This window comes from Mercenaria mercenaria, chromosome 6 (genome assembly GCF_021730395.1).
Source record: "Mercenaria mercenaria strain notata chromosome 6, MADL_Memer_1, whole genome shotgun sequence".
Classification (NCBI taxonomy): Eukaryota; Metazoa; Mollusca; class Bivalvia; order Venerida; family Veneridae; genus Mercenaria; species Mercenaria mercenaria.
Genome location: NC_069366.1, coordinates 17,293,494 through 17,316,501, shown reverse-complemented (window position 1 = coordinate 17,316,501; position 23,008 = coordinate 17,293,494). Strand labels below are relative to the sequence as shown.

The 23,008-nt window shown below is 32.9% G+C and overlaps 1 protein-coding gene across 1 annotated transcript; it reads left to right on the top strand.

Moving 5' to 3' along the window:
* The first annotated feature begins 317 nt into the window (after window positions 1-317).
* On the top strand, window positions 318-5,807 carry LOC128557989 (uncharacterized). The gene is made up of 5 exons (XM_053546692.1): window positions 318-376; window positions 450-648; window positions 1,581-1,588; window positions 5,205-5,427; window positions 5,505-5,807. Exons 1-5 carry the CDS (start codon window positions 318-320, stop codon window positions 5,805-5,807), a joined length of 792 nt encoding a protein of 263 aa, XP_053402667.1.
* The last annotated feature ends 17,201 nt before the right edge of the window (window positions 5,808-23,008 follow it).

Here is a 23,008-nt window from a genome sequence, read left to right as displayed (position 1 = left end):
GAACAAGACCAATACTACCAGAGAGGAGAAAAGAAAAAACAAGGACTTTGAGTGAAAGCAGTAGTAGCAGTAGTGACAGTAGTGACAGTGAAGAAAGTAGTGAGGAAGAAATGGAGTTAGAGAAAGAGTTAGAATTAAGTGACGATGAGTTTGAAAGTTTTCAGGAGGAAAGTTATCTAAAAGAAGTGAAAATGTACGAGTTAGATGAATATAAAAAGAAGAAAGATTAACAGAAAAGAAAAATTGATCAAGAAAAGAAGGAACGAATTGAAAAAGAAAGGTTGGAGAGGGAAAAACAAAAGGAGGTTGAAAGACAAATGAAAGATAGAGAAGATAATGAAAGGAAACAGAGGGAAGAAAAAGAAAGGAAGGAAAAGTAGGAAAAAAACAGGAAAGAGAAAGAAAAGAAGGAAAATGAGGAAAAAGAAAGGAAACAAAAAGAAAAGAAGGAAAGAGAGGAAGAAGAAAGGAAGAAAAATAAAAGAAGGCAAAAGAGGAAAAAGAAAGGAAAGAGAAAGAAAAGGAGAGCTAGAGAAAGAACGGAAGGAAACAGAAAAGAAGGGAAAAGAGGAAAAAGAAAAAGAGGAAAAAGAGGAAAAAGATAGAAAGGAAAAAGAAAGAAAGGCGCATGAGGAAAAAGAAGAGAAGGCGAGACTGAAAAGAACAAGAACAAGAACAAAGTTTATTTTGTAAATAAAGGCCTCCGGCCCATAATACAATATTACAATAAAACAAATATAATAATATGAGTTGTGCACAGAAATGTAACTATTCATTATCCTTTAGCTTCATAATAGCGTTAACATAAAAAGCAATGTATTTAATTCTATCATCATTTGAAGATTGCATGAGATTAATAAAATGAGGGAATTCATTTCCACCAGCATACCAGGAATATATAAAAATTTGTCTTTCTTGCCTATATTTGTAACATTTAAAAAATACGTGGAATTCATCTTCTATGCATTCAATATCAAAATTAATGAAACAGTATCTACATATTCGATCTTCTCTTGGAATTGCAAAATGGCGACCAGTCTCGATAGCAAATTTATGGCTAGAACATCTAAATCTTGCAAGTGATTTTCTAACATAAAATGGTAAGTTCAAGCACAAATACCTTTCGGGATTTAAACAAGTTTTAAAATGTTTGTATGTATCACAACGAGTCGAGCTATGAATATTATCATGCCACATTTGATTCATACAGTCAATTAATCTTTGTTTAAAGACACAAATAAAATTGCTAACATCACCGACCTCTTGACTTAGCCATACAAAACCAAAGCCATAGCGATACAACAAATTTTTGACAGCGCTAGCCCAATTCTGTCTTCCTATTTCATCGTGCCTTTTCAACATAATATAACAATTTTTGGGATATCGTGCGTCAGACATGGCAAGTAATTTAAACCAGTACTTAATACATTTTACATGATGATCAATGCACAAAGGTAATCTGCCACATTCACCAAGGGCAACACTATCATTTACGTAATTATTAACTCCCAAAAACTGCTTACAATATTGAATTTGAACCTGCTCCAATATGTGACATATTTCTGTTCCATATATTTCAGCCCCATAAGTAAGTATGGGTTTAACCATTGAATCGAACAGCTTAAAATATTCATTATGTGAGAATGCACCAAAAGATTTCTGATAAGCCTTTATAGCATAAATAGATTTTCGAGCCTGTGCAGCAAGCTTTGATTGCGCTTTAGACCAAGCTAATTTTGGCGTGAAAATCAACCCCATAAATTTATACATCGAAGTAACATTCACTGGACTATTATTATAAAACCATTTTTCATATGTTCGAAGCGGTCCTCCGTTTCTGAAAACAATTATTTCCGTTTTTTGCTGGTTTATAGCCATACCGGTGTCTTCGCAAAATTGCGCTATTGAATTTAGTTGTAATTGAAGTTCGACCGCTGTGTCTGCACAATTCGCGACGTCGTCCGCGAAAAGTATACATATAATGTCCGCAATTTGTTCCGTTATAAAGATACCCCGATGACCTTTTGATCTCAAGAAGGAGGATAACTCATTAATGTATAAATTAAAGATTATCGTACTGGTTACGTCCCCTTGTCTGGTCCCAACATTGCAATGGAAGGGCTGAGATAATTTACCGTCACCGACTCTCACTGCGCCGCGCAAATTTGAGTACATAGATAATAGGACTTTGAACAGATTACCCTGCACCCCCTTTCTATGCAAACTGGCAAACAATTTATGGTGTATCAGGCCATCAAAAGCTTTTTTAAAGTCCACATATAAAACATAAAATCTCCCGCCTGGCTTACTTATGTATTTTTGTACCATACTTTGCAAGGTAAATATGTTGTCTATCGTAGAATATCCGACGCGGAAACCAGCCTGCGACTCATCTATTTTGTCAAATTCCTCCGACCATGTATATAATCTATTATATATAATATTCGCAAATACTTTATACATAACGTTAATAAGAGCAACTCCCCTATAATTAGACGGGTCTTCTTTAGATCCCGATTTATGTACAGGAACTATAATACTATCCCTCCAAACTTCCGGGAATATACCAGTACTCAAAATCTTATTAAATAATGAATGTAGTAGCGGAGTAATAATATGCCTAGTATTTTTGTAAAACTCAGCCCCGAACCCATCAGTACCTTGAGCCTTCCCATTTTTTAATTTTAGAATACTTTTAGTAATTTCCTCTACCGTAATTGTAGAGTTTAAAACCTGGTCATATTCTTCATTAGCCGTTTCTATACCCCATTCTAAATCCAACAAACATGGCTGGTCTTCCTTAAATAACAAACCGCAAAAATAGTCCCTCCACGATTTAGGGTCCATGTCCGGTGTACTACTTATATTACTACGCCGACTATCTTTTAACAATTTCCAAAATACTTTCGGATTTTTGCGAGCCAATATTAATTCGTCTCTCTTAGCGCGCTGGTGCTCTTGTTTTTTGAAATAACAAGTTGCTTTAAATTGTTTACGCAGAGTTATATAATTTTGAAGGTCCAGCGTCATACTAGTCCAGCGAAACCGCCGCAGTGCTGCGTATTTCAATTGTTTCGCGATGTCACAGGTTCGATCCCACCAGGGCTGGTTATTTGAATTACATTTTGAAGTTTTAACTTCCTTTCTATATTTAACACGCATATTTGTAGCTGAATTCCGATAAAGTCCTAATATCTTATCTACAGCGCTATTAATATCTAAGTCAATTTCAAATAAAATATTAGCCGCCATGGTATTGCAGCTATTAATAAACAATGTTAAAAATTCGTCCATGTGAGTGCTATTCCATTTATATTTATCAACATGACCAAAATTATTATCATCATGCAAATTTGGTGTAGTATTATTACAGCATTCCTCTACGAAAAATGATAACCTTGAGCATAAAGGCATATGATCAGACTCTCCTCGCATGTCAACGTTAAAGTGTCTTATACAAGAAAAGAGTTCAGACGAAATGACATGGTAATCTACAACACTAGCGCCATTATATGTTAAACATGTATAATTGCCTAAAACATCCCCGTGCAGACGGCCATTAAGGATATGTATACTATGAGAACAACATAATTCAATGAGAGATTTCCCAAATGAGTTAATCCGCTCTGAGTCCTTATTATTTCGTGGGTGCTCAAAATAATCAGAATTATACCCATAAATATCAGTATTAAATATGTTTTCTATGCTATCATCTGGTATATAGTCTAGTAAATTCCTGGTTCGTGCATTAAAATCTCCTGCCAAGTACAAATATACGTCTGGATACATATGGCGCAGTGTAAAAATGTTATTATCAATATAATTTATGCCATTTAACTCATCCCTATTATTATAAATTGGTGACCCCTCTGGTGAAACATAAGCAATATACAAAACAATATCCCGCATAGATCTAAATACAGATGACTTAATGTAGAGAACAATACAATCTAGATAATCATGACATATTCTAGTAATGAAATTGTCTTTTATGAATGAATTTTTAATAAACACAGATATACCTCCACTATTACGCAATGCGTACAATGATTTTTCTCGTACAAAGTCAAAACATGTATAATTATCAAGTAAGCTTTCGAATTCCATATTGTAATTTCCCCACGTTTCAATAAGTCCAATAATGTCAAACGATCGTAAGTAATTTAAAAAGTTTGAGTCATCAATTAGCTTTCTTAAGCCACACACATTCCATGTGATAATGTTTATGTTTATAGGGCCTTGACCTGCATCCTAGTCCGAAACTGAAACTGAAACTGTTTCATTTGATTACACGCCTATTTTTACGCAAAACATATTCAATGGCGTTTTACAAATACATAAAAATACGACAAAAATTAAGATATTTAATGACATATAACATAAATGAGCATAAATACCATTGTGAATAAACTATTTAGTAAGCATTAAAAAAAAAAATGATCAGACATCAGATAAGATTAATAAAATATTAGAATATTAAGATACAGTAAGACAGCTGTTTGTTATTAAGTAAGAATAAGTGGGTTATTGCGACATGTCCAGTAGTTATTACAAACAACTGTAATTGAGCAATACCATACAGAATGACATTAAAATAATCTAAATGGAATATCACCAATGACAGGACAAGGGTTTCGGTAGCCTCTTTGGTAAGATATTTCCGGATACATTTTATTCTGAAGTAGTTGAGCATTGCTGTTCTACACTTTCGTTTTACATGCTCTTTTAGATTCAAGTTTTCATCCAGGAATGCACCTAGATATCGAATAAAGCTCACTGATTTCACTTCATCACCTACAATGCATACTTTGTCAGTTGAACACTTAGAGAGCTGTTGCCTACTACCAAACATGATGAACTCGGTTTTGGAAGTGTTCATTTTAAGCTTATTTTCATTCATCCAGTTGTTGATTGTTTTAGCACATTGTTCAAGTTCTCGTATTGCCTGGGATTCTACTGTTGGAAATGATGGTTTAAAGCGTTTATTAGCAGTGTGGTCATCCGCAAAGCCGTAAACTGAAATCGACGGCGGAATAACATCAAACAGTGTCCCCGCATATGTCAAATATAGCCACGGTCCTAAGCAGCTCCCTTGTGGAACGCTACAATTTAATTGGCGTGGAAATGACATGGCTGAATTGACACCTACACGACAACTTCTGGGGCGCAGATAGGAATCAACCCAGCTCAGTGCTGTTCCACAGTGCTGAGACAGGAGAAAGAGAAGAAGGAAAAAGAGGAGTTACTAAAAAGAAGGAAGCAGAGGAGAAACAAATAAATGACAAGAAAATTAGAAAGGAAAAGGAAAATCAGAAGTTAAAGAATGAGGAAAATGAAAGGAAGCAAAAAGAGGAGAGAGAGAGAGACAGAAAAATCAGGAAGAAATTAGGAGAGAAGGCGAGAAAAGGGACAAAAATGAAAAAGAAAGTAAGAAAAAGGAGAAAAAACAAAAAGAGGGGGGAAACAAGAATAAGAATGAGAAAGACAAAGAAAGTAATAAAAAGGATGAAAAACTAAAAGAGTGTGAAAAGAAGGATAAGAATGAGAAAGACAAAGACAGTAAGAAAAAGGAGGGAAAACAGAAAGAAGATATGAAAAGGAAGACAGATGAACATAAGAAAACTGATAAAGATAAAATACTTAAGAACTCGTATAGAGAAATCGAAATAAAAGAGGATGAAGAGATGATAGACATTGAGAAAGTCCAGGAAATGAAAGAAAATAGAAGAAACAGAAAGAGAAAACTAGTATGTGAAAAGATTGACAAAGAATTTGAGAAAATGAGGGATATGAATATGAAATTATAACAGTTATCAAGAAATATAAAATAGAAAACAGATGTTAAAGGAAAACTGATGTGATAACTAATACAGAAAACAGATTGTTGGAGTCCAAGATGGCTAAAGGATTAACATAACATTTACTAATAGGATATTTTAAACATTTACTATTTTAATATTGGTACAAGTACATTGTGTATTTATACAGTTCGCAATTATGGACACTTTAATTAGTGCAAATATTGCAGGAAAATACATTGACACTTAAGTAGTGCAAGAAAAAAAGAAAAACATTATTATTATATGTATTACTGTATTGTTATAGTTACAAAAGACTGTTTCATTTAAGTAAATATATTGCTATTAAGATTAAATATTCTTAAATGAAAAGTAGATTCTATATTCTATGTAAAATATGTTAAAAGTAAAATTTCTTACCTGTAATTTTTTCTTGAAGAATTGGGACAATTCTTGAAAGGTGGGGGTAATGATGTGCTGTTCCCCGCCTACTTTATGCAATGCTCTTTCAATCAAAAATAATACTTCTCGGAAAATATTGAGTAACCATTATTGGTAATAACATTAAGAAATGTACCTTATTAAGTAATATCCATAATTACTATTTCAATAATTTATGTATTATCTTGTATTAATTATAAAGTTGCTCCTGCAACAACGTTGTGAATGTCCGCCATTTTGTTTCCCAGAATTCTAGAGGGCGACCCAGTTTTTACGGGAAAACCTGATTCTAGATGACATCACAATGTAAACAAAAACATTCATATAAATAGGCCGAATTTTAAATGGCCATCAGTTGGAGACTGGATATTGATCTGAATGGTAAAGATAGAATAAGATAAAGATAAAGATAAAAATAAAGATAAAGAAGATATATTGAGCATGAATACTCATAAGATACAGGTATTATTCAGTGAATGGTTACAGTTAAATATTGTTGTTGTATAAATAAATATTGACATATTTTTACACCAGGTTGAGTGTGAAAATAAATATAGTAAACTATTATTGCTTTTCTTATTTAGCGTTTGGCCCTCGATCCATCCTAACAATACATTAGAAATGCAAGTTTGTAAATATGTTATTACCTCCACCCGTCTGTATTGTTTGTGCAACCGGGATATATGGGAAAGATATTAATTCAGAACCTAAACACTGTTTCAAAAATTTGTCTTTTGGTTCAGATGGTTAAATTATTCCAATATTTATCATATGCAAACGTAAAATTAGAAATATCATCGAAATCAAAACCAATACTCCCATTTTTCATTACTTTTGTATTGGGATAATTACAAAATTCCATAACGAGAGCTGTCCGTAAGACAGTCAGTGCTCGAAGCGTTGTCCCATAAGCAAGAATATTACCCTTATTGTTAAAATATCTATAGTAAGTTTCAATCCAGTTTCTGCATTAGTTCTGGAAATGTTAACTTGTATGCAAACCTTTAATTAGATGTTTTCGGTTCAAAAGGGGACATGATGTGGCAAAAAACATGTCAGGGTTACATAGTGAAGTTTCGATTTTATATCTGCTTTTATTTCGCAGATAGTAACTTGCACATACAACGTAAACTTTAACCAGAATTTTCTAAGTCCTAAAGGGGGCATACTCTGCCAAAATACATGTCAAAGTTAGTAATAGCTGTATGTACTTGCACGCAAAACTTTAACCTGGATTTTACAAAAGTGGGCTTAGTTTGGCCAAATTCCAATCAGAGTTACGGGCCTTAATGCTATCAAATGGTTTTATAAACATGAAGACTCATGTAAATTTTCAATTCAATATTGCCAAAAATACTTGTCAGAGTTGTAGGACTTGACCCTGTGAGGTTGGTAATTAACCTAGAAAAAGAAAAAATAAGTTCCAAAGCTATATGCCTTACAATTTTATCCAGATTTGTACTTGCAGGCAAAACTTTAACTTTTCTTCATATAGCTAAAAATGATAAAACTTACATTTCCAATAGGGTTCTTACATTATGAACTGTGTCCCTTTCTTCCTTGAATAATCTTCTAACAGAATTCAGTAAAAATGATAAATGATTACCAATAACTTGTTGCTTAAATGTGATTGACCATCTTTAAAAGGTACTTAACAGTTAATTAGAAAAGTGTGCATATTTATGTGATAAAATTTAGAAAGTCAATAAACATTTTGCCGTTTGTAAATTGCCTGATACCTACATTCGTGTTGCAATGATGCTATACATGTACATGCACGATATTGTATCAATATCTTAATGACGCATTATTCAAAAGATGTACTGCAATTGTTTCAGTTACTGCATCGCATTGCACTGCATTGCATATATACATTGTAATTTATTATGATACTAATTATATGTTTATATTTGTGTGTTCTGAAAGTAATGAGGCAAAGGGAACATTAAACAAATGAACTGACTACATAATATAGTGTCTTATTTTTATGAAATATCAGTTTGGAAACTTAATTCTTGTGTTGATACAAGCTGCATAATGAATTACACAGACAGTTTGATTATATCCTGTATCACTTGCATTGACATCTCCACTGGGATTTGAACCCAGACCTCTCCCTATAGTAAGTAGAAAAGGTTCTTACATTGAAACTATGGGCATTATGACAGCTATGTGATGCGGAATATGTAGTTTGCATAACTGTTTTAACTTAACACTATATTATGTACAGGTATTGACTACAAAATTCGTTAAATAGACATCAACATGAACATAAGCAGTATACGCAAAACCCCAATGGCTGATACAATATCTAGTCACTATAAATGCCTTATTTTATGGATAAGATGTTGGATACTCAATCCAGGGATTGTGAGTTCGAGCACCACTGTGGTCACGACCATGAGTTCTCATATGACGCAAGTACTGTTTCTTTCAGGAAGCAAACTCGAGAGTGATTCCAATGAGCTTGAAGCTTTTATGACAATCAAGCTATAACAAATTAGTATAAACTTAAGCCTTATTAGTAGCGATAATTTGCTTTTACTTCAGGGGGAAAAAGTCATCTTGTACTGTTGTGAAGATAACAAATTCTACAAAAAGTGGTATGCGCAAGCATTTTAATAAGAGTAACATATTATAGAATGCAGCAATGAAGAGATTTACATGTTTTACAACCTGAATGATATAAAACAAGACTAGCTCCTAGACTATGATATATCTTTTTACATTTTTATGACTGAATGTAGTTAACTGAGCCAGTCTATATCCTATGTCCAATATCATATGTTAATTTTAACATCATTCCTCTAAGAAAATCTTTAAAATAGACTAACTTTTATCTCTGTGGAAGTGAATTCGACAAAAAGGGGAAAAATGTAGATATCTATGTATTATCAGTCTAGTGGCTAGTCTAGTGGCTAGTCTAGTATAAAACCAGTACATTTCCATTTCAATACTGAAAAGCTCCTTTCATGCCCCTTATTTTTTTCATATGTGCAATATTTCCACTCGCGTCAAAAACTTATTGTACACAATTAACGTTTACCGTATCCACACAGCCAATAATTTTACATGACTTATAATTTGTGTTTTTTTTTTTCATTATTTTGGTCCTTTGAAGAGTCATGAAGATAAGGTCATAAAGTGGCACCTACAGTGTTAACACAAGCTTTTCCTTTGACCTCAGTGTTAACATAGTTTTTGACCCAATACGAGCCGGTTTCAAACTTTGCCTAGGAATCTTCATGATAAATACTTTTACCAAGTCTATAAAGATAGGGTCAAAAATATGGTCTCTAGAGTGATAAAAAGTTTTGCTTTTGATTCGAACTAGCCTTTGATAAAAATGAATCATTTTGAACTAAGCCTATGAATCATCAAGATAAAACTTTTGACAAAATTTCATTAAGTTAGGGTCAAAAGTAGGTGCAGCAAAGTAAAGTTTCACTTGGTTACAGTCGAGACTGCCTTAACGACCCCCTGAATTTAGCGACTCCCTGTCATATGCGACCCTATTTTATGCTCCGGACGCAATTTACTATTAAAAGAGTCTGAATTAAGCAACCCCCTGCCTTACGCGACAAGCGACTGGGAAATCAGGCTCCCGAATCGATATTTAGACCGTTTTCCAGCGACTTTGAGACGCTCCCTCGCAAGATTTTACACGATAGAGTTACCGTTCTTTATCTCGCGTGAAGTTGTTTGAGACGAGAACTTATTTGTTTACAAAAAAATGGCTGAAGAAAAACATAAAAAAGAACTGTCATTAAGGCACTTGAATTGCTCGATTAGGGAAAACCAGCGTATAAGGTCGCTGAAGAATTCGGAGTTGGTGCATAAATTAACTTTATTCCTGGTGAAACAAAAATATGGCGGTATTTAACAGGAAACGACGAAGTAAACACAGATTAAAGATGCAGTCAAAATCGAATAAATTAAATGAACAATTAGTACATAAAATATAAATATCATAAACCTTCAGTGTGTTTCAAATGGAACATTTATATTTTACTGCTCCCCTTTATTTTCTTGCCAGATCATGAGCTTAAATTTGTTTTATCAACATCATATGAATGATGCAAATTATTTGAAATTTATATTTTATCAATATGCAATTAAAGAAATAGTATTTTATCATTTTCCACTCCTACCTTAAAAGAGGCCAATATATAAGTATCCGATATTCATGTACTTTAATTGGAAACATATTATGAAACCAGCGTCATCCTGTTAAGTGAGACTGTTTTAAGAGACTCCCTGTCATATGTGACCTTTTTCGCTGCTTCCCAAAGACGGTCTCTTAAAACAGTCTCGACTGTATTTAACTTGATTAAACAGTCTCCGGATTTAGTTTGCAAATCCGGAATTTTCGCAAACTCAGCTACCTTTTTATCTTTGACTTTTTGTGATCTTTGACACCTAACAATAGTTCGGGTCTCATAGAGAAATAATTGGCCATTTCCTTTCAAATATCTCAAACAACGAACTCTTGGGACGGCTTCAAAGTTGGTCCTCCATGGGAGTATTTTTTCTCCCGCGGGGTTTTCGCTATCCCATGGGAGGTCCAATCGGAGGTTTCTCCCACTTTAAGAATTGCGGGAGAAATACCCTTTGGGGTTTAACAAAATTTCTAAAATTATTTTTTATCGCTGGTAAGTTTTCTAGTATTTAAGTTGGTTGTTTCTAATTCCCTAAAAAAGCTTTCTGAATATCCCCCACTGGAGGTTTCCTCCCCTGTGATAGGGAAAACTCCAGCGGGAGGTTCACCTGCGGGAAAATTTCCCCGTTTTGAAAAGGGGGTTACTCCTGTTTTGAAAATGGGGTTTTTCCCCCCATTTATTCTTACTTTCAATATGAATCAGTTCTTAGATTTTTACGCACAATTTTTACTTGCAACTGTTTTCTTAAAATAACAATAATAAAACAACCAAGTTAACAGTAATAATAATAAAAATAAAAATTAAAATAATAAAAAAAACAACAAAAAATGAAAATTTTTAAAACAAGAACGCAAATGTTTTTTTGTGTAAAGAGAGATCTCATCTCAATTAAATTTTGCTAGCTATCTTCTTTAGAGGTAAAAAATTGTTAACGCGACCGAAATACCTGCGGGGGGGTTTTAGGGTTTCTGGGGGAATTCCCCACCCGTACGTTTTTCCTTTTTACCTGATGGTCAAAATTAAGATTTGATTATGGCCCCTTTATGTAATTGTTTTAGTTTTTGCTGAAACTTTGTGCAGCCGCACGTTTTTTTAAACTAAATTTTTAGGGGTTTTTGGGCAGTCAGCTTTTAAATTTTTCAGTCGTTTTCAAGCTTGAATCTTTTTTTATTCGGGCCCTGCTGTTTTTTTTTCTTTGCTTTTCCTTTTTTAAAATAGTTTAGCTTTGATTTCATTTTTATATTTTAATATTCATTTTTAATCAATATTGTACTGTTAATGAAAAATCTTTAAATTTGATTTTGTTTAGTTAGTTTACTTTTTCTTTTCCCCAAAAAAAATTTAAATTAAAAGCCCAACTTTAACAATTGAAAATTAAACTAATAGTCCCATAAAATTAATCTTTAATGATTTTCAATGAGAAATAATTACTTTTTCGGTTTTTTTTTTTGTGGTTAATTTTGTTTTTCGTAAAAATGGCAGCTGATGATTGTTATTGGCATTTTTTTCACCATTTTATAAATATTCGCAATTCAGATATTGCATTTTAAAAAACGAAGGCTGTCCTTGAACCCTTGAATTTTAATCAAAAAAAAACAGCAAGTGACCAAAATATGTAACTGAATATATAAAAGATAATTTTTTCGAAAAATAGTTTTTCTTTGATTTCTTTTTATTCGGGCCCTTACAAATAAAAGTAAAAACAATGAAATAATATAAATGTTTTTTTTCAAAATTTATTTGCCCGTTTCCGTTTCTAGTCTACGAGAGGTATAGTCGCTTTAAACTGATTGTAGTTTTCTTTGTATTTTTTCGGTTTAACCGTTTTTCAACTTTTTTGATATGTAACGAAAGGCAAAATATTTTCAATGGGTCAGTGCTCATCAGGATGGTGAAATGTGCCTTTACGGCGGAAGAAAAGGGCTACCCTTTTGATAATTCTGATCAAAACCCACCTGCCTTATGGGAGCGGCCAAAATATGAGAGGGGTGAGCAGCTACATCTACGAAATTTAAATCAACATTAATCAGTAGAGCATTTATGGGAAATTCCGTTAGGGTCATCCCCTTTGAAGGTGTTCTCTAAAAAGCGTCCCATGTGATGATGAAAACGCAAAAAAACGAAACTACGAAACAAAAACCGCAACACGATGTTAAATCGCGATACACAAAACGAAAACGTAATAATCGATAGTCGATGGTTAATGTGATAAATTCGTGTCGCGTTTTTAATTGCACTTGTTTTGTTTTATAGTATTTTATTTCGGTTACATCATCGTAGTCGCGTTTTCCCTTCGACTGTGTGTTAACACCATCGTACTGTCGCATAATCATTAGGGCATCATCCCCTTCCGGTGCCTGTGCATGCTCAAAATTACAAGATTAGAAGTTAGCTTTTAAACTACAGTTCCCGCCCTCAAGAAGGGCATATGCAATTCAAACCCGGGTCCTCATTATGAAAATCATGATTTTTATTGATGATCTCATACTACAGGTGCCAGTTAGCCAAAAAAGCAACTAACAATATTCATTTTGTATTGGCAACAAAATGACATTTACAAGAATGTTTTAAGGAGGCGAACCCCTTAAAAAAGGCTTTAAAAATATAATTTGACGTTTTCCTTCTGTAAATATGAATAAATTTCTGTTTTAAAGGTATTAACTCTTTCCCTTTCGGTTGTTAACCGCTTTACTTTTTATTTGCAGGAAAACTGAAAATGAAGCTATGTATTTCTGAAAAAAATCCCCGCGTTAGCATTAAAATGAAAATATGTGCCAGCAAACTGGAAAAAAAAATTTCTTCGAATATTTGCGATGTTCCGATTCGCGGGTTTTCGTTTAGGGGAATTCCTCGATAACTTGGTTTTACAAAACAGCATTCGTTTTGAATTTTTTTTTCTTTAGAAAAAAAAGCCAATATTTGTGCCGAAAAACTACATCGACATTTTGTAAAAATATTCATGTTAGACACAAAAAAAAACTGTCTGATCATGTTACAATATGACATTTCTTTTGTTGTTTTTAATTTTGTACAACATAAAAAAAATCTAGCGATTGATTCGGGTTTGCAAAAAAAATTTTTGGGTTTTTCCTGAAAAACGTATAAACCCGTGAACAAGCAAAGAAAACATTCAAATTTTAAACATACAAAATTGCATGAAAAAATTACCCAGAACTCTGTGGGGGTTCCCTATCCCATGGCCCGGGAAAGGCTATATGTTGTGAGGTGTACGGGGAAAAACGCGACTAGAGATGATGAGCGACGTACGTGATGAAACGCGACGCGCGATGGTAATCGCGACAGTATGATGGTGATAACGGACGATGATGAAACGCGACAGTAGATGTGACGTTTGTGAAAAACGCGACAGACGTGATGATGCGCGACAATACGATGATGAAACGAAATTGCGTTTGGTGTAGCGGACAGTACGGGATAATGGATAGTACGATATGAAACGCGACATATAAAGTGGTAACGCGACATTTACATGGTGATACGGTTGTAGGAATAAAAAGGGCGAATCACGATACTACGGTAACGAAAACGCGTTATACGATATTACGTGGTGAAAACGCGATTACGATCGACTATCGCTGACGTTTTTTCTTTTTTCGTTATCGTAGTTTGGTGTTTTTCGCGTTTTGTTTCATCCCATCGGTAGCTTTTCGATGAACAATTAAAGGCGAGGCCCATAAGGGAAATTTTCCGTACATTTAACTTTTTAATGTCGTTTTTTAGGGCAAATTTAATTGTGTGTTCAAAGTGTTTTTTTTTTTCAAAAACACCCAAGGCATGTGTGCGGCTCTTGTTGTGTCCTTTTTTTTTTAAAATTATGAAAAAAAAAAAAAAAAAAAAAAAAGTTTTATGAATTTTGTTTTGATTCGAAATCCTTTTGTATATTTTTGGTTTAAATCCCCCCAAAAATGCATCGTTTTTGTCTTATATTTAAAAATATTTTTTATGTCTTTGAGTGAATATGTTTGTTAAGCGGAGAAAAAGAAATCCATGTTTTGTTGGAGAGAAGATTGAAAATATCATAGCCCATGTTCTATGTAGCTTCGCATTCAAAAACAGAATATTGTCAGCACAAAAAAAAAAAGAGACAAGTCAAGCCCGAAAACTATTTATTTTTTTTTCTTTACAATTTGTATTTTTATCAAGTTTAAAATGGGCCCGGGGATCAGAGAGAGATAATTATTTTTATTTTATTTAATATAATCTGTTTTCATTTCAAAATAATTTTTTCCTTTTCAAACACAGTGTAATTGGTTTTTGAAAAGGAATTTTGAGCCGGAAAAATTTAAAAACTCAAAAACTTTTATTTCTCTTTTGATAATTACTTTCACTTTGGGAGTGACGTGGGATATTACTAAAGAGCGTTCCTTACCTAGTGATTAACACCAGGCCGACTGTGTAGCACCGACCAAAATACGACGTAAATAAAAAAAACACACGGCAAAAGAATATTTCGTTTTTAAATCCGTCTTATTTACCAAACCCTTTCGTTTTTTTTTCAAGTTTCGAAATTTTTTTTAAATACCAAAAAATAAAGTTTAATTTCATTACTCCGATAAACGAAAAACTAATATATTTTCTTTAAATTATTAAGCTGGACACCTATTCTGCCTTTTTGACCAGTGTAGATCACGATCAGCCCGCACCCGTGCAGTTTTATCAAGACTGCACTGCGCAGTCAGTCAGCTTCCCTTTTTAAAATGAATAGTACGTCCAAATTTAAACGGGGGCAAGTTTATTAAGCAATTTTGCAAGTAAGGGTAAAAATGATATTTTTAACATTTTGAGAGGGGAAAAAATTTATTGCCTCCTTTTTTAATTTGTTTCTCTTTTTTGAAAAAAATTCACGGGGGTCCAAGGGACGGGGAGTAGAGGTGGGGGGAGGAAGAAAAAACGTCAGTTACTCGATTACCCGAAACAATGCCTAAGAATGTTTTCTTTGCATTTCTTTTCATTCCATTTCCAGAAAGACTTTTTTTTCGGTCGCTTTTGTTTTGTGTATTTTGTGAAAAAGTGTTTCATTTTGCAAATGTTCCTTGAAAATGGAAAAATTTTTTTTAATAATTCATGATACAAGTGAGTAAATAAATATAAAAACGGCAACTTATATTTTACTATTTACTAAAGATATAAATTCAGCTTGACGCCGTAAATAATTCCAGAAACCCTTAAAAGTAAATTTACGAACTCTAACTTTTTAATTTTGAAAACATAATTTAAAAGATATTGGTTCAACGCCCTAAAACACAGCTTTTGACCCTTTTTTATACCCCCCCATTTCCCTTTTCCAAAATTTTAAAAGGGCCTCATTTCACCCAAAAGATACAAGGGGAAAAGATAGTCACACTAAGGCATGACTAAATGTAAAATGACCTCTTTACTTTTGCGTTGTTTTAACAAAAAAAGGGGTTTCTTTTTGACAGAAATTTTTCGAAAGAGTTTTTTATTTCTAGTTTATGTTGCGGTAATTAAATTTATATAGAATAAGCCCGGGAAAAAAAATATAGAATAAACATCAATTTTATTAATATTTTTTCCAGAGAATTATTAAATTTTAGCGAAATGTGTTTGTAGTCCAAACGAAATTGTCATATTTTAATGGATCAATAGCAAAAATTTTGGGAAAAAATTAAAAATAAATTTATTATACAAAAAACCGGGGTAAATTTTGTTTTCTCAGTTTTGTGGTATTTTTATATCGTTTCCCTTTCGGAAAAAAAAAGGGAAAAAAAAGAAACAGTTATAGTTTTAACACAAATACGGGGGTCAGTTATTTAAAAATATATACAAGTGGTCAGAATTTATTGCTTTTAAAAAGTTTGGGGCCTTGCTTTTTTTTCAAAGTCCGTTGTTATAGAAGTGTTATTGCGACATATTTTAAAAGGGAGGGTCGTTATTTAATTTCCCCAAAAATGTAAATTTTAAATGGTGTTTCGGTGTCGTTCTTATTTCGTTTCCCTTAATTTTAAAAAAAAAAAAAAAAAATAAATGGCAGTTTTAAAAGAACTTCAAGATGTAAAAACGATTTGTTTTAAAAAATATAAATTTTCCGTTATTTTTACAAAGACCCCCAGAATAAAATTATAAAATTTTTTCTGAATTTTTTTTGGAAAGGGACGTTTAAAAATAGCTCTTTAAAGTGCGTTGGGTGTGTTTTTTTATTATTTTTTTATTATTTTATTTTATTTTATTTTCTCTCAATTTTCCCAAAACCAACGTACAAACCGCGATTTCTTGCAAGTTATATTTACCCCTAAAGTTGTCCCCGGTTTTCGTTGTATGAGATAACTTTGAAACTACTCAAAAAATTTATTCTAAATATGAGCAAAGAAAATAAACGACTAAAAAGATAAAAAAAAACAAGAGCGGTAAGAGAGTGTCTGATCGGTGGGGAAGATTAGTGAAAAAATTTATTACCTAAAATTTTGTATTATTTTTTTTTTAGTAATTTTTGATTACAACGGGGTTTTAATATCAGGATATACGCACTGTTTAAACAGAATGTTTTTGTCTTTTTCTGCCAAGGACCAAAATTGAATTTTTGAAGATTGAATTAAAAAAAAAAAGGGGAAATTTTCCCCAAAAAATTAATCAGTAAAGTTGCAAAAGCAAAAAAATTTAATTTCGCTCCATGGTATTCAAATAAAAAAAATATAAAAATAAAATGAATCAAGGCCTGCCCAAACGGGACTTAAAGGTAGGGTTTTTTAATAAAAAAATATGCCCATGCTTGTACTGATGTGCAAAACATTGCGGTTCGGACAAATTATGGGACGTTTTCGCACAAAGGAAAAAGGGTTTTTTCCAAAAACCGAAGTCAGACGCTCGGCAGTGTCGGAAAGAAACATTTTTTTAAATTTTTTTGCTAGTATATCTCATTCGGATATATGTATTTATGTAGAGGGTTCGTCCCCCGGGCCCCGTCATACCAAAAAGTGAAATGGCCCAGTATTCCCCTTTCTTGGCGTGCATTAAAGGGGTTTTGGCCCTCATCTAAACATCCCTTTGGCGGGGGGTTTAATCGGAAAGAGGGTTGGGTGATTAATGTAAATTGTAGAACTGCTTTTCAATTGACCCAAAAATTTAAAAATAAAACAAAGCGCTCACGCTGTGTAATCAAATAAAATAAATACAAAAAAAAAAAAAAAAAAAAAAACAAAACACACATTTTAAAAAAAAGAAAGAAAAAAATCGATCGAATTTCAAAAATGTTTTACTTTTTTCTATTTTTCAACGTGTTAGGAAAATATTGATCTGTTTCAAAACTAGGAAATATTTCCCTTTAAGATGATTAAAAACAAAAAACATTTTTTATACCGTAACCATAATTTTGTAAAGGCTAAAGAGACTTTAAAACCTTTCATCATGGCTAACAATGTAATAAAAATGTCATTTATAGCTCATCTAAAACCCCGAATTTCTTTTTATCCCTCCAATTAAGCGCATAGGTCATAAATGTATATTATATACTCCTTTATTCAGTTTCAGTGTACAAATTTTACTAATATCATAAAAGAATATAAAAAAAGCACACTGCCACTCTATAAAAGGGTTTTAAGGACTTTTAGCTAAAACATATCGTGTTACTTTTCCATTAAAACACCTGTTAAAAAAAGATGTATGCTAATAAACTCAAAAAAAATGTTTAGGCTGCCCAAAACCATATATAAAAAAGCACCAAAATTTAAAAATTTTTCAGTATGAAAAAAAGTAAAATTTTTTTTTCATCAAAAGTTGAGAGTAATTTTCACCCCCCTTCTTATCAAAAAATTTACTGAAAATAAAAAATCATTCAAAAATCGAGCGTTCAAGACGCTTGCCCACTTTCGCAATTTTAAGGTAAAAAAAATTTTTTTCCAAAAAAGACCTTACTTACATATAACACTATGTTATAAAGGAAAATCCCGGGGAAAATGACCTTTCCTTTGGTTAGTGTGCCTAGTCCCCTCATATACCCCTTGATGCCGGAAGTATTTTGTCAAATTTTTCAAAACATAAAGCAATAGTAACAAAAAATTAATTAAAAAAAAAAAAAAAAAAAAAAAAAAAAAAAAAAAAAAAAATTCCTTGAAAAAAATCTAAGTATAACACCTTGGTGACCTTGACCTTAAGTATCGGCCCAGCCCCTGCATATTTAATTTGCATGCGGAGCAATGTTAACATGAAGTTACATTAAGCTTTAAGCACAAAGAACAAAGAAAAGCAAAGGTTGCTGAAAAAAAAACTTAGCCAAAAAGAAAAGGCACACGCCGACAACAGGGCACTAGGAGAGTAGCACCCATTTCCTTCGAACAGTGGAGCTAAACATTTTTTTTTTTTTTTTTTTTTACAGAGGTAAAAAAATTGTAAAAGTGTACCTTAGCATTATTTACAAAGATAAAATTGTCTTCTACTTAAAATATCACTACAGGTTTTGGCACATCTTCTGACTAATGATGGATATGTGAACAACACAATAAACTGTTCAGTTTCTGATAAAGCAAGGAAATTAGGTTCGGCATTCAATGCATGGTGGAATAAAGTCTCCCTCAAATCATCATACAAGCTACAACTAAGAATTACATGTTTTTCTGTTTCTACAACATCACAAATGGACATTTTCTATCTTCTATACTTAAATTTTCGTACCGGCCTGTTTCCAACCTTATAGGTGCAACACCACAGCGAAATTTACAAAATGCTGACCTATGTTGCAATGGCATTATCATTTTACAATAACTTTCTACACAAAAACCGGATTTCAAAATACAGTAAGTTCTAAGTTTGTTCCGTCCTCTACCAGACGTGCTGTCAATTCTGTTAATAGAGTATGCCCAATTGTGTACAAACTTTTCCATTGATATCTTCACAACATTTTCTACGACAACTCGTTTAGACACATGGTTATTTATGCCACAGTAGTTGTTTAAATTACATTCAGTTAGTATATTTCTAACATAGAAAAACCAATTCTTACATGACACACGTGATTTAGAAATAGCCCATTGTGCAATTCGCTTGTTAATTCTATCCGCAGATGTATTACAAAGACGCACCCAAAAATTTGAAACAGTTTTATATTGACGTACTATAGGGGGCTGCCAAGCCATCTCTCCAGCAAGTGCTGCACTAGGTGTATATTTACCAACACATAAGAAAAAACGCATGGCTCGATTATGCACTGCATTAATACAAGAGTATGACCGATAACCCCATATAGCTGCCCCATAGTTGATTACCGGCCAAACAAGTGTATCATACAGTTTAGAGTAGATATCATAAGGCACCCCTCCAATGGCTTTACATTTAGCAATAACTAGTCCAAGCGCACGACTTGCACTTTGAGCTACCGCTTTTGCAGTTACATTATAGTCAAGAAATTCATTTAAGACTATACCAAGATATATATTACTTATCTACAGTATCGACAATCACATTACCACACATAAAAAATACAGTTTGATCTTGGAACAGACACAGGTCGAAAATGTATAACTTTACTTTTACCATTATTAATATTCATATAATTGGTATTACACCAGTCATTTAAAGCATTTAATAAAGTTTGCAAGTCATGTGCATTTTCAGCTAGTAAAACTATGTCATCTGCATACATCAGAATACAAATATTTTCATTTTCAAACGAGACACCAATCGCCAGAGACTTTAAATACAATGCTAAGTCATTGATATACAAATTAAACAATATGGGTGACAACATACATCCTTGTCTCAAACCAGTTTGTACACTGAACCAGTCTGTCTTAAAGGAATTAACCCTAACACAAGCATAAACAGATGGTAGAGTGATTTCACTGCTGTCAACATTTTTCCAGAAATACCGATTTCTCGCAGCTTTACTCACAGCTTCTCTCTATTAATACAATCATAAGCTTTTCTGAGATCGATGAAGGCAGAAAATGTAGATTTATGCAATTTCTTCCTGGTTTCAATCAAATTAGTAAGTGACGAAATTTGGTCAATTGTACTACGTTTTTTTTCTAAAAACCATTCTGCTCATCCACAAGCTTGTCGTTACCTTCAACCCAAACATTTAAACGATCATTTAGAATAGTACAATAGATTTTATACATGGAAGATGCAAGTGCAATTCCTCTGTAAGATAAAGGATCTCTGGGGTCTGCGGAACCTGATTTGGGAATAGGGTTGATAATAGACTTTCCCCATATTGTCGGTACAATGCCATTACTAAAAACATATACTAAAAAGTGAATGTAAGAATAAAATTGCTGTATTATTCTTTAAAACTTCTGAGGGTATGTTATCTGGACCCTGAGCTTTACCGTATTTAGCTTTATCAACGGCCTTTTTTACTTCAAGGATAGAAATAGGTTCATTAAATGGTAAAAATACATCACTAGATCTAGTACCATTTACGTTGGAGGCAAAGTCAGAGTTAGAAACATTATCATTATGGAACAAAGAACTAAAGTCTGACTGCCATTTATGCAGTACGTCTGAAAGTGAACAAGAAATATTACCATTATTCAAAACAACTTCATTAGGTATGCTCTGTTTTTTACAATGCCAAACACCAACTTTCCCAATACTTTCCAAAATTTAGTATTATCAACATTGCACTCAGTAAGAAGTTCTTGCTGCATGTTATACCAGTAGAACCGCTTAGCTCTTTGCACTTCACAGTCGAACAATTTGCGAATACTAACATACTCGGATTTACACCTTACTTTTTCTGCTCTTTGCTTACTCTTCACCCACAACCGTTCTGCATTACAAACATTAGACCATAATTCTGTTAGTCTTTCAGACCACCACGGCTTTCCTGGTCGTCGTTTTTTATTATTAAAACCTGAATTAACAGTTTTGTATGGGAGTTTGATTATACATGTTCTGTTTTAAAATAATACACCATTCATTGTATACAGAGTCAATATCATCCTGGGTTCTCATACCTTGCTCCAACTTATCAATAACAGCATTTACTTCTGCAAGTACATTATCGTTAAGGAAATCAACAGGTACATTAGTTACATCAAATTTATCATAAGGTTCAAACGGCAAAGTTTCATTAACAGCCTTGTTGGTACAAAAATCAGTGATTTTCCAACTTAAAAATAGAATGACCCGGCATACTTGTTCCTGCAAAAAGGGAAATATTCTCAAGATCATTGATTAACTCTGTTGTACGTATCACAGAAAATCTTTAAATTTTTTTAAAAAACTATCTTGACCATTTATATGCTCAAATCACATATTTCAAGATAAAAAATCTATAAATTCTGCTTAATTTTGTTTGGTTGATAAACATAATAAGGGTTGGTGCGTCTGTGGCGGCATTGAAAACGCAACAATGTCTTGTGGCGTTTTCTGGGTCATTAATTCATTATTTTCGGCGGTATCAATTAGAGAATCCAAAAAAAAATTAAAAAAAAAACTAAATTTTGGTTATCGAAAATTTTTACGTTGCTTCTGGTTGGACATGCGCACTTTCCCATATTTAAATAGACTGTGTGTGTGTATGTGTTTGTTATTTTATTTTTTTTTTTTTTTTTGTCTTTTTTTTGACAAAATGTATCAATTTATTGCATTCGAAACAGTGAGTAAAATGATTTTAAGTTATGATAAAATGTGATGATTCAGGTATGTCGGTTCATAAAGGGCGCTGATGTCGGGACGGTAAAAGGCACGTCTACAAGATAATGTGGTGTAAACAGAGGGTAAACGTAATTCCGGACACAGATGCGACTTGCAGGGTCAAATCTTTATATTAGGTAAGTACCATAAACTGGGGTACGGTAGCCCTAGTGAGTGAATAAATGAAATAAGACGGAAGTCTCAAAGGAAGCTCAAAGAAATCAGATTTAGCTAAAAAATAAATACATGTCTTTTATATGTAACACAGAAACTATTCACTACTCAAAAGAATTCGCGAGAAGTTCCCGTATTCAATATTTTCTTTCATTTTATTATTTTATCAAAACAACTTCAAATAGTTGTTGTATATATTTTCTCCGACTTGAATGACATCTACATACATAGGGTTGCGCTTCATGTCACTAAAGTTACTGTTTTAATTTAATATACCGGAAATCATTACGTAACAATTAGCAAATTGGACATGATAAAGATAGGTCACTTCGGTAATCAAGACCCTAACTTTATTTGGGAGAATGTCCCTAATTAGAGCGGATCATAAAATTTACGAAGCATATAAGATTACTTTTGATGTGACAATGTCATAAAAACGCCTCGGTTTAAAATAATATTGAACAGCGCCAGGGGAAAAAACCAACATCCAGCCCGGCCTGCATCCGCGTGGTTGGAGCCATGGGGTCGGAAAGCCAATGTTTTTTTTTTTTTTTCATTGTACGGCTTACATATCACGTGGGGGAGCTGTAATAAACTTTTTCACGTAATATTTTTAATTTTAAAATCTATCAAATTTATACATGTACTTTTTTACTTTGGAACTTTATGGATATTTACATTTATCAACCATCCGTGCAGTCTGATCATGATCGGCACTATTCGCCTTTCAGCCCCCATACTTTTTTGGTAAAAAAAACCCCTTTTAATTAGTTAATGGAAACTGTCCAAATTGAAAGTTTGGAGAAGATATTATAAAAATTT